At 42.8% G+C, this 13032-nt stretch overlaps 1 protein-coding gene across 8 annotated transcripts in view; it reads left to right on the top strand.

Moving 5' to 3' along the window:
• The window catches only part of NFATC2 (nuclear factor of activated T cells 2), a 142733-nt gene that overhangs the window by 83396 nt on the left and 46305 nt on the right, over positions 1-13032 (top strand). For all 8 annotated transcript variants that reach the window (XM_029070332.2, XM_029070326.2, XM_007671395.4 and 5 more), the window contains exons 7-8: positions 9794-9849; positions 12019-12145. In XM_029070332.2, coding sequence (XP_028926165.1) covers positions 9794-9849; positions 12019-12145 — 183 coding nt within the window. The remainder of the gene's footprint in view (positions 1-9793; positions 9850-12018; positions 12146-13032) is intronic.

Below are 13032 nucleotides of genomic sequence, written 5' to 3'. Positions count from 1 at the left end.
CCCAGGCCTGTGCTCTATCCACTAGGCCATGCTGTTTCCTACTTAGCCACATTGCTTCCCAAAGCCACGTTCATGGTGTGAAGTACAAGTACATCGTACCCTGAGAGAGGGTCTCAGTAGTTACTAATTGATGATGATAGTTACTAATTGATGGTGATGAATCCTTCTTTTCAGTGTGCAATTAACCAGGAAAACTTCATTGAGGAGATAGAGAGGTGGGTTTAGGAAGAAGGAAACAGATGTTTGGCAAATGAGGAGGGACTGGTTGTTTCAGGCATGATGGCATTTTGTGTCATAAATGACAGATGAGCTTCAGTCTAGTCCTCAAGACTTTAGGACTGAGAGTACTCCCGGAGGAATTGATGATAGGGCTAGTGGTTTGCACACGCCACCCGCTCGGTCTCTCATTCCTGCGACTCATGTTCCCTCTGGGGAATGTAGTGCAACGAGTGAGTTGGTGTGTTGGGGTGTGGTCAGTTCGCGAGCGTAAACCCAGATTTACTCACTGTACCTCAATCTCCTCTATCTCACCGCCGATCCCTTGCCCACGTCCTGCCTCCGGCCAGGAATTCCCTTCCCCTTCATATCTGACAAGACGATCGCTATCCCCACCTTCAAAGCCTTATTAAAATCCCATCTCCTCCAAGAGTCCACCCCCAACTAAACTGTCATCTCCTCTTCTTGTGCATGCCTGAAAATTTTGTATTTATATAATGTCCATCTCCCCTTCTAGACTGTAAGCTCATTGTGGGAGTGAATATGTCTACCAACCCTCTTATATTGTACTTTCCCAAGGTTTTGGTACAGTGCTGTGCATGCTGTAAGTGCTCAATAAATACGTGTGTTTGATTATACAAAACCCACGTTTAACCTGCGAGAGCAGTATTGTTGCCTAAATTGTGCCACAGAACCCTAGGTTCACTAGTATTTCAGGAATAGAAACATACAGAAGGAGATATGGAGTTTAGAGTAGAAGTTGAAAAGGAAAAGAGATAGAAGAATATTCTTCATTAGATCCTGCAAATGGCAACTTGATGGCTACACACTAATCAGTTAAACAATGATATTTGTGTGCTTACAGTGCGCAGAGCACTGTGCTAAGTGCTTGGGAGAGTACATTTCAGTAGAGAAGCAGCGTGGCCTGGTGGAAACAGCACAGGCCTGGTAGAGGTCCTGTATTCTAATCCCAGATCCGCCACTTTTTCTGCTGTGTGATCTTGGCCAAGTTAGTTATTTTCTCTGTACCTCAGTTACCTCATCTGTAAAATGAGAATTAAGACTGTGGGCTCCATGTGGAACATGGACTGTGTCCAACTTGGTTATCTTGTATCTAATCCAGTGTGTAGTACATTGCCTACAGGGCTTGGCACATAGCGCTTAACAAATGCCATCATTATTATTATAGTAAGTGCTAAACAAATACCATTAAAAAAAATATTAAAAAATCTCTGCCCAGAAGGAACTTAGTTTAGAGGAGGAGCTTACACTATAATGGTTACTTAGATAAAACCTATAATAGTTTCAACTTTTACAGGCTCACATTCTTGTTTGGTTTTATCCTAATTGATTCTCCAAATAGGTGTGGGCTTGAGGGGCTAGAAACAGAAGTGTGCAGGAAGAAAAGATGTTTTCATTTTGACTGAATTTTTAAAATGAGTGATTTACAGGAGTCTAGTTGTGGAGATCTCCTTTGGAAAGCAGCATGTCCTAGTGGATAGAGCACGGGCCTAGGCATCAGAATAACCTGGGTTTTAATCCCAGCTCTGCCATTTGTCTGCTCTATGACCTTGGGCACATCACTTCACTTCTCTGGGCCTCAGTTCCCACATCTGTAAAATGGGGATTAAGACTGTGAGCCCCATGTGGGTTGGGGACTGTGTCCAACCTGATTAGCTTCTATCTACCCCAGCGCTTAGAATCGTGTTTGACACATAGTAAGCAGTTAACAACTACCATCATTATGTTTAAAGACAAAGCTGCCGACAGTGACGCTGTCCGTGAATGTGAGAGACGGTCTTTTGCGCACTTGCACTCACGAAAGTGCAGTAGTGCCCCCTTCCTGGCGCCCTGCCACTGGGGATAAGCCTTGCTTAGATGCTAAGGCCGAGGGTAAAGCTATGTCCTGATGTCAGTGGGCCTGCCTTTGAGTTTTGCAGTAGTGGTGAGGGTTGCCCTGAGCCATCCACACTCCTTCGTCTGGTCCCTCGGTGCCCGGCGGTACCCGGGGCGAGGCTGTTAAGGAAAACAGGTGCAGTGTGTGGTCATGTAACAGAATAGCTCGAAGACCTCGACAGAGGCAGACAACACTGTGCCCTTAACCGATTCCATAAGCCGACCCTGAATTTGATATTCAGAGTAGGTTAGTGAGGATGAGGGGATTCTGGCTGTGATTTGCAGCCACTGAAGTGGCCACAATGGGTGCTCCGTGTTAAAGCCCAGGCCAAAATGTGTGCTCCACATTAAAGCCCCGAGGTCCTCGGTGTTCTCCATGCAGGGGTCCTTTGGGATGTTAAGGTTCAACAGAAAGGAGGAAGCTTTGCAAAATTGAACTGGCTTCTCCTCCAGCTGCTGGGGAATCAGATACCATATCTGTGTGAAAGAGAAAAGCAGTCAGTTTTGTAGCAAGACCTGGCGCTAAGGAAGAAGGAAACTGAATTGTTTTCCCCACCACTGGAGGGTATGCAATCCTCTTGAAAGAGCTGGAAGGAATTAAAAGGGACATCTGAAACCGAGGCCTGAGGGTCAGTGCTGAGGGTGGAATGGTTCAGTAGCTTTTCCTTTTCCCTTTCCTCTCTGTAGTTCAACTTAGTTCCAGGCTATTCCTTGGATAGTGGATCTGGCTTTGGGTCGACTTCTACATAAGGGGAATGGTAATCATTTTAATTGTGATATTTGTTAAGCGGTCAATCAGTGGTTTGCCTAACAAGCCACATGGCGTAGTGGGAAGAGCACAGGTTTGGGAGTCACTTACCGCTTGTCCGCTGTGTGACCTTGCGCAAGTCACTTTACTTCTCTGTGCCTCAGTTACCTCATCTGTAAAATGGAGATTGAGCCTGTGAGCCCCAGGTGGAACAGGGATTGGGTCCAACCCAATTTGGTTGTAACAACCCCAGCGCTTAGTACAGTGCCTGGCACATAGTAAACGCTTAACAAATCACACTTATTATTATTATTATTATTAAGCACTTACTCTTTGCAGGACACTGTACTAAGAGCTTGGGAGAGTACAATACAACAGAGGTGGTAGATATGTTCACTATTCACAGCAAGCTTAAGGTTTAGAGGTAAGTGCTAACTATATGCCAGGGACTGGTAAATGCTGGGGTAGGTGGAAGTTAATGATGATGATGGTATTGGTAAGGGCTTATTATGTGCCAAGCAGTGTCCTAAGTGCTAGGGTAGAAACAAGAAAATCAGGTTGGACATAATCTCTGTCCCACATGGTGTTCACAGTCTAAATAGGAGGGACAAAAAGAATTTAATTTCCATTTTATGAAGGAGGAAATGGAGGTACAGAGCAATGAAGTTACTTTCCCAAGGTCACACGGCAGGTAAGGGGTGGAGCTAGGATTAAAACTCAGATCTCCTGACTCCCAGTCCCAGCCTTTTTCTACTAGGCCACGTTGCTTCCCAGTAACAAGGGGGCTGCAACCGACGTAGGCATGAGCCTGGTTCCTCGCAACTTTTCAGTCCAGAAATGAACTAGAATCAGAGCAGCTTCTCAGGAATCTTTCTGGCCTAGAAGAGTACTTTAGGACCTCCCACAGTTTGCACCTCCACCCCCAAGGCTGGCTCTGAACTGGACATTCCTCCAGAGTATGGCATCTGCCTGGATGTTTCCCTGTGCAGTGCTCACTGATGAAAAGAGGTTTTTAAATGGATCTTATGCAGAGTACAGCAATTCACTTCAAGACCATTTCTCACACCTCATAGTAGTCTTGTTTCTAAACCCTCAGTGTTTTTTTCTGCTAAACTCCTCCATTAGATTGTAAGTTTCTTGTGGGCGGGAAATGTGTCTCGTGCTTCTGTTGTACTTTCCCAAGCACATAAGTGTAGTGCACTGCACACAGTTGAGCAGCTAAAGGGCGAGATTTACTCCCTGCGATGAGACAGTTTCTTGTTTCAATATTATATGCAAGAAAAGCTCAGCCCCTTCCATTTACTTGCAGAAAGCATTATCCTTTCCAGCTCCTGAAACCGAGACGGCTAAAATCTCCTTTTAAATGTCATGAAAGGCTAATGCAAACGAAATAAAACAAATGAGTGAAAACTGTATGGCTGCAGGTGGTGATTTTCTTCAGCCAAAGAGAGGATGAGAAGAGTGGACTATGACCTAAATGATAGCATTCTTTTTTCATTTCCCTAATTTTAAGTCTCTACTCTCATCCCCTGCTCTAGAAGCAGCATGGTGTAGTGGATAGAGAACGGGCCTGGAAGTCAGAAGGTCATGGGTTCTAATCCCGGTTCTGCCACTTCCCTGCTGTGTGACCTTGGGCAAGTCACTTAACTTCTCTGTGCCTAAATTACCTCATCTGAAAAATGGGGATTGAGACTGTAAAACCCACATGGGACGGGGGTCTGTGTCCAACCTGATTTGCTTGTATCCACCCTAGCACTTAGAACAGTGCCTGACGCATAGTAAGCACTTAGCAAATACCATTATTATTATTATTAAATATATGGAGGCAAAGTCAATATATGTTGAAAGAGTATTTGAATAGCATCCAGAAATCTCAGGCCAGGTTTCAAGTCCAGGAGTATTCCTCCTCACATTTAGCGTAATAATATTAATAAATATAATAATACCTGAAGTATTTAAGTGCTTAATGCATGCCAAACAGTATACTAAGTGCTGTGGTAGATAAACAGTAAACAGGTTGGACACAGTCCCAGCCCCACATGGGGTTCACAGGCTAAGTAAAAAAGGATAAAGGTGCACATAGGGTCTGGTTTCCTGGAGAATATCTGCTCGGGAAGGCTGGGAACTGTCTCTTGATTCATATACAAGGCCGATGCCTTGTGGGTAGTTCTAAGACATTTTATATCATGATTAGGATTCTAGCAGGATTTATTCAAAATGGATCCCACTGGAGCAGAGGGACGGAGCTTTGTCATCACTGAATTATAGGACAGACAAACACCTCATGTTTGCGCCCCCATTCTCCCCTGGAGAGTCCGTGACCTAGAAAAATACTAACAACTCATACAGCTATAAAAAGGTGTAAAATAGATTTCTCCATTTTACACACGATATGGTCCAATGAAGGGCATTTTCTCGGATGGTTTTGATTTCAGTTTCTAGCCTGGGAGAAAGAAGTTTAATTTTACTGCAGTCGGTTGGTTTTTGGCACCCTGAGTCTGGAGCAGATTTACTGTGCTCCAGTCTCATATTAGCAAGAATGAGCTCATGTACCAACTATACTGATATGTTAATGATGAGTCCTGCCTTGTCCCTATTCTGGGAAATGCTCCACACGCAACTGTACACAGAGCGGTGACAACCAGGATATAGTAACTTCTGGGAAGAAAATCACTTTAATTCTTTCTTTGAAGTCCTGGGACATTTTCCATGACATATTTTGGTTCTAATTTCTTAAAAATCAGAGTAGCTGTTAGGAAACTACAGCGTGTTAGAGAACACTAGCGAGGGCTTTCATCTCACCTTATTTTTAAAAGTCCTCTTTAGAAGGCCAAAGGAGCTGTTTTAAGGTTATCACAGAGCAGGTGATAAGACAGTGCCTATTTCTGACTTGCATTTAAACTTTGGATGGCACTACAGCCGATGGGAGGAATTATGTTTCAGTTTCAATCCCCTCTGGATTTGACCATGTACATCAGAATCGTCAAAGTCAAGGCGGCAAGACTCCATTTCGGAACTCAGAATGCCCTAGTGGACAGGGAACATGTCTACCAAATCTGTTATATTGTATTCTCCCAAGTATTTAGTAAAGTGTTCTGCACATAGTAAGCACTCAATTAATACAATTGATTGACTGATTGTTAGTAAAGGGGGAAAATCCACATTTCCCCATACTAGGTTAAAGTGAATCCAATCTAGCTGTAGATGACCATAGTATGGCAGTTTCTGAACTCTGGAGAATTCACAGTCAGCCCCTTGTAAAAAAAAAAAAATAAATCCAAAAAAATATGGACTCTGTGAATGCAAGGTTATCTTTACCAAGTTGAGTTTCAGAAGGTTTGGCATGAACCTGCTATCGCCTGAGCTCAGGTCTTCAGTAGAACAGATACTTGGAGAGAAATGACTTGAGGGATCTCTACTGGTGCTGATAGTGGAAAATCAAATTCTAGCAAGAGTGCCAGCAGCCTCCGCCATCTGCCTCACATCCATCTTGGCCTCCCCGGAGCTGGATAGGCTTTGTGGGGTGGAAGGAGAAGTGACTGGGACAGCTATGTTGGTGACCACACTTTTGGAGGAATGAGACACGGGTTGGCGGGGTTGGCCAGCTACTGAAGACCCGTAGTGTGGCATCTCAGGATTTTGAGACGGAGTACGTGGGAGAGGCGAGGTTATGGCTTGGGGCCCCCAGAGAGAGAGCAAATAATGGTGGCTGGAGGAGGGGCCGGGTGGCACTGCCCTCCCCATCCTTATTTCTTATTTCAGTCGTATTTATTGAATGCTTACGGTGTGCAGAGCACTGTACTAAGCACTTAGGAAAGTACAACATAGCAATTAAGAGAGAATTGCTGCCCACAACAAGCTCACAGTCTAGAAGGGGTGGAGACACCTCTCCCGACCCCCACTTGCTCTTGTAGTTCCCGTTGTCTCAAAATACCTCTTCCAGGACTCTTTTTCTTGTACCTCAGCCACGTTCAGGCCAGTTAGTCAGTCAATCGTATTTATTGACCGCTTACCATGTGCAGAGCACAGTACTAAACTCCTGGAAGAGTGCGATGCATTGGGAATGCAGTGCAAACGCATTCCCTGCCCCCAACACACAATCTAGACCAGACCAGTTCTATATGGTCAAATAGAAAGAGCGTGGGCCTGAGAGTCAGGGTTCGTGAGTTCTAATCCAGGCTCCACCCCTTGCCCACTCTGTGACCTTGGGTAAGTCACTTAACTGCTCTGGGCTCAGTTTCCTTATCTGTGAAATAGGAAATAACTGCCTTTTCTCCCTCCCTATTAGACTGTGAACCTGATGTGGGACAGGGACTGTGTGCAACCCGATTATCTTGTGTCTACCCTCGTGCTTAGTTCAGTGCTTGGCACATAGTAAAAGCTTAACAACTTCCACAATTATTATTGTAGTCCCAGCTTACCTACAGCCCAGGGATCTCTCCATTACCAGAGAGCCTGGGCTGAAAGCCTCCATTCCCTCCACAGGAAGGAAACTGTGTTTCCTTTAGGAATAATAATAATAATGTTGGTATTTGTTAAGCGCTTACTATGTGCCGAGCACTATTCTAGGCGCTGGGGTAGACACGGGAATCAGGTTGTCCCACGTGGGGCTCACAGTCTTAATCCCCATTTTACAGACGAGGGAACTGAAGCACAGAGAAGTTAAGTGACTTGCCCACAGTCACACAGCTGACAAGTGGCAGAGCTGGGATTCGAACTCATGAGCCCTGACTCCAAAGCCCGTGCTCTTTCCACTGAGCCATGCTGCTTCTCCTAGGAATGACCAGAGTGATGAGGAGCCGGACTTGAGGTCTTTATGTCTGTTTAGAATATTGGAATTTGATGTACTCCTTGAAATCCAAGAGAGGCCCCATTCCTCAGAAACACCATTCACCTTCTCTAAAAGTGCTTTTCCTCAGTGTGTGCCTCACCTTTTCTGTTGTGAACTTCACACATTTTTTAATCTTCCTTGTATTTTCCCCAGTGCCTTACACAGTGGTCGGCCCATGGAAGGGAGCTTATGAGAATGGTTATGGTGGTGATAAAGATGATACTGATGTTGGGTGCTGTTGAGAAACAGGCCTGGGTGGTCTTGAGAGATCTATAGGTCATTTCCAGTTCCGTGACATTATTATAGACTAACCCAGCATCTGGAACATCCATGTTGGGAAGGGAGGTTTGATTGAACAGCTTGCTGCTGGATCTCCAAGCACCCGTCAGATAGGTGACTGATTCCCCATGGAAGCAGCCCCCTACTCTCCTGCCCCATTTCTGTACTTACTCCTAAACCAGGAAGACCAGGGCCCATGGAAGAGGGAAACATCTTGGATATTAGTTGCTCTGTATGCTGAAAATGCTTTCTATTAAATTTGATTTAAACCAATCAACATGGCCTAGTGGAAAGAGCACAGGCCTGGGAATCAGAGGACCTGGGTTCTAATCCCAGCTCTGCTACTTATCTGCTGTGTGACCCTGGGCAAGACACTCACCTTCTTTGTGTTTCAGTTACCTCTTCTGTAAATTGAGGACTGATAATAATAATAATGATGGTATTCGTTAAGCACTTAAGATGTGCAGAGCACTGACTGTGAGCCCTATTTGGGACAATGACTGTGTCTGATTTTCTTGTATCCATTCATTCATTCATTCAATTCATTCAATCATATTTATTGCGAGTGAATTATGTGCAGAGCACTGTACTAAGCACTTGGAAAACTACGGTCCAACAATAGACATATTCCCTGCCCATAACAAGCTTACGGTCCACTTGATTCTTAGTCTTACGTGATTCTATTTATTTGCTGTTGTTTTAATGAGATGTTCATCCCCTTGATTCCATTTATAGCTATTGTTCTTGTCTGTCCGTCTCCCCCGATTAGACTGTAAGCCCGTCAAAGGGCAGGGACTGTCTCTATCTGTTACCGATTTGTATATTCCAAGCGCTTAGTACAGTGCTCTGCACATGGTAAGCACTCAATAAATACTATTGAATGAACAGTCTAGAGGGGGAGACAGATGTTAATATAAATAAATCACATATATGTACATAAGTGCTGTGGGGCTGGGGGGGGGGATGAAGAAAGGGAGCAAATTAGGGTGACTCAAGGGAATGGGAGAAGAAGAAAGGAGGGCTTAATCAGGGAAGGCTTCTTGGAGATGTGCCTTCAGTAATCTACCCCAGAACGTAGTACAGTGCCAGGCACGGAGTAAGTGCTTAAAAAATACCATTAAAAAAGACCAAAATCAGACCTCTTACAAGTCCGTGATCTTTCCTAGGTTGATTTTTAATGTATTTCTTTTTTAATAGAGTAAGGGAGTAAAAAAGAAAATATTTTCCTCTTCCTACAAAACACCTTTTGTAACTTTAATGTCGCTTTAGGGCAGGTTTACACAAACTTCTGCCAGATTTCAGAATGTTTTTGAAGTTAGATAGAAAAGCTGCATTGTTCTAGGTGCAGGTACCTAGGAACTGATCACTTTCAAAATGCAAACCCAAATAATTCAGAGGAATATGTGGGTGCCTGCCAAGTACAATCTACAATTTGCAAACAGATTGCTTTAGTACTTGAGTAAGTACATTTTACCATTTTACTAACTACTATTTGGTAGAATGATGGATTTTTATTTTGCTATTCTAACAATTTGCCACACCTGTGGTCTTTTACAGGCAAGAGAAACACCCAATCAATCCATTTTTTTTAAAATGAAGTTTTGGACTGTAGTTTAGATCACCAATTACTTTGGATGACTTTAGGCAAATCATCTAACCATTTTTTCTTCATTAAGAAAGTATGAAACCTCCCACAATAAAAGAAAACTTTCATGAAGATCTTTTCTGGATTACTGGTATACTGCAAGCTAATATATTAAAGTGATACTAAATCATTGTTTTAAATTTCAGTTTTTGAATTTATGAATATTTATATTTTTCAGATGGACAACAAATTTGGGAGATGGAAGCTACAGTGGATAAAGATAAGAGTCAACCTGTAAGTATGCAAACTAAGATCTAGCCTTGTTTCTGAACTGTTCCTGGAGAGATCCTTCCAAAAAGCTTGGATTTAATTAATTATAACATTTATTTGAAAATAAATGAGCTTAAGCTTTGGGGTAAATATCAGATTGGGCACAATCCCTGTCCTGTATTGAGCTCACAGTCTACCTTGTCCCCCTTTTACAGTTGAGGAAACTGAGGCTCAGAGAGGTTAAGCTGTTTGTCCAAAGTCACAAAGCAGACCAAAAGCAGAATTAGGACCAGAATTTGGGTCTTCTGACTCCCAGGCCAGTGCTCTTTCTACTAGGCCGTGTCTTCTGATCAAACCATTTTATCATTTGAAATCAAGAGGCCAGCAAGTAATCCAAGTGAATCATTGATAAATCCCGTCTGTTACCAGAAATGGAAATCCATCCATTTACCTGTCATTGAAAAATGTAGGTTGATGGCTCACTGAGTGGGAACAGCCCTTTCTTCTCAAACAAAAATAGACCCCAACTACGTGATCCCCTCTTTCAAGTTGAGGTTGTCAGCTCCTTGCTGCACTCTAAGTTCCTCCGGGGCAGGAATCGAATCACCTTCTCTACTGTTCTCTCCCAAGAGCTTCATAAAGTTATATGAACACAGTAAGTGTTCAATAAACACTATCGACTGAGAGGGTCTCTCAAGTGGAGGAGGCTATGTTGATTAACAAATGGATTATTTTAGTCAGGCTTTACCAGGCCTTAAGGCAAGTCTGCTACAGTCTTTCTCATTACATGGAGGAGGCTATCCTGATCTGCTGGACTCTTTTTGCTTCATTCATTCAATCATATTTATTGAGCACTTATTGTGTATAAAGCCCTGTACTAAGCACTTGGGAGAGTACAATACAACAGCAGACACATTCCTGCCCACAACATGCTCACAGTCTAATTCTGTTGAACTGTCATCAGCTTAATATTACTTGAGTTGATTTGTTGACACTCAAATATTTAATGTTTAATATGTAATGAATTCTTAGAGTGCCTGTGCAGTCAGTGGATATATTGGGTGTTTACTGAGCCAATAGAGATTACATGGATGACACCAAAATGTAGAGGCCCCATTTGGATTCTCATTCCTCAATTGTCAGGCAATAATTAAACCCAACCTGTGCCACAAAAACTCACAAAATAAAAGAAGCTGGGGCCCTGGATAACCCAATTGCGTCAACTTGTTCAAACAGCTTGTCCTGCATGTAAACCCCATTTCTTTTTTTTTTTTTTTTAAACCCAAAAATATAAACCTAAAAGGCCTTTTCATTCTGGGTTACAGTTTGAATGTTTGCCATGCAAATTTGCATGAAACCAAATCCTAAAAAAGACAAACTTCAAAAAATAATTATTATTAAGGTACTTGTTAAGTGCTTGCTGTGTGCCAAGCACTGTTCTAAGCACTGGAGTATATACAGGGTAATCAGGTCGGACACACTCCCTGTCCCACATGGGGCTTGTACTCTTAATCCCCATTTTACAGATATGGTAACTGAGGCCCACAAAAGTTAAGTGGCTTGTCCAAGGTCACACAGCAGACATGTGGCAGAGCCGGGATCGAAACCCAGGTCTTTCCGACTCCCAGGCCCATGTTCTATCCACTAAGCCCTTCTTTCTGTTACGTTTTGTTAGGTCTTTTTGGAGTTTTGGATTTGGGTGTGAACTCCTGAACAGAGAGCATGAGGCATTGGTTAGAAAATGAGAGGAGGGACAACAGAAACTATTTTGGGGGATCTGCACATTTTCCATATCCATTTATCAAGCATAATTATGAAAACCGTTCAATTTTTTCATTAACGATTGAAGAAAACTAACGTTTGAGATACCTGCTTTCATTATTAGATTATGGTTATTAGATTTAGTACTTCAATGGGGTGCGTTATGGAATTTCTATTAATTGAAGCATTCCTTTTTCATCCCAATGGTTCAGGGCACTTATACAGACTTGTAACGGGGACCCTTTGGTAACCTGGACCTAAAAGGTGGTTTTTCCTTAATGCAAGTTTTAGACACTAAATGATCAGGACCCACATTCAAAAACCATGTGTTATGCCCCTGTTGGGAGATTTTGCTGAATTTCTTTGAGACATAAATCCAGGGGCACAGTGATCATCACTGTCTATTAATCGCTGGCTGTTTCGTTCTTTCAGAGTATGCTTTTTGTTGAGATACCTGAGTATCGGAATAAACACATCCGCACACCTGTGAAGGTGAATTTCTATGTAATCAACGGGAAAAGAAAAAGAAGTCAGCCTCAGCATTTCACATATCACCCAGGTAATTTTCTCTAGAGAAACGGCTGGTGTTCTGAATTTTTAGGGTGAGGATCTGATTGAACTTGGCACATTTTGACAAATGGCTAACTTAAGGAAGATTGGCATCTTGAGACTATCATTAGTGGGGAACACTGAGCATCTTTATAGATACATATTAGAGTTAGTACAACTGAAATCCTCATATCTCACTTGGCCAGGGTGTAGTCTATGAATGGGTGAAGGTATTGGGAAGGTAATGAAGCACAATTCGAGATTAGATATAGAAATAAGTGATAGTGTGCCGTGATTCTATCCCAAAGATAAAGTTAGGTCTGTCTCTTCTCTGAAATATGATGAATGAAGTTTATTATTGGAAGTATTTGATAAGGTCAGGGAATGATTCTAGTTCAACAAATGAGTAAGAGCCTCTTAAAAGTGCTATAGATGACCTTGCATTATTTTCATCTGGAAGTTGCTGAAATTATGTCTTTAAAATGTCAGTCTAAGCTCAGAAGTCCAGAGGCCCCTGAAGGAAGTTCTAGGAAGCTTTTCAAGTTTTTGTCTTTTTCATTGGTGTGGTTCTTTGGATGGGTATTGGGTGGGACTGGCTTTTGTGCAAACTAAAATAGGTGATGGTACTCCTAATAAAACCTCACAGTTTGGGGAATTAGTGGTCCAAGAGAAACTATAAGCATGTAAATATAGGTAGCCCTAGGGGTGACAGAAGCAGTGGGCCCCACAGGTTTTTGAGCTTGGGCATTCAGTTTTGCTCATTCCAAGTCTCTGACAAGACCCAAGTTACTAGTCAGGGTCAAAAAAAACCCTAAAAGGTATCTTTCTGGCTCACAAGTCTTTTGAAACCTGTCATGTGCCTCAGCACCCATCCCTCTTAAAATATCTTTCCCCTTT

The sequence above is a fragment of the Ornithorhynchus anatinus genome, chromosome 8, assembly GCF_004115215.2.
Source record: "Ornithorhynchus anatinus isolate Pmale09 chromosome 8, mOrnAna1.pri.v4, whole genome shotgun sequence".
Classification (NCBI taxonomy): domain Eukaryota; kingdom Metazoa; phylum Chordata; class Mammalia; order Monotremata; family Ornithorhynchidae; genus Ornithorhynchus; species Ornithorhynchus anatinus.
Note: the sequence above shows the minus strand (reverse complement) of the source record. Positions and strands in the feature narration are given on the sequence as shown.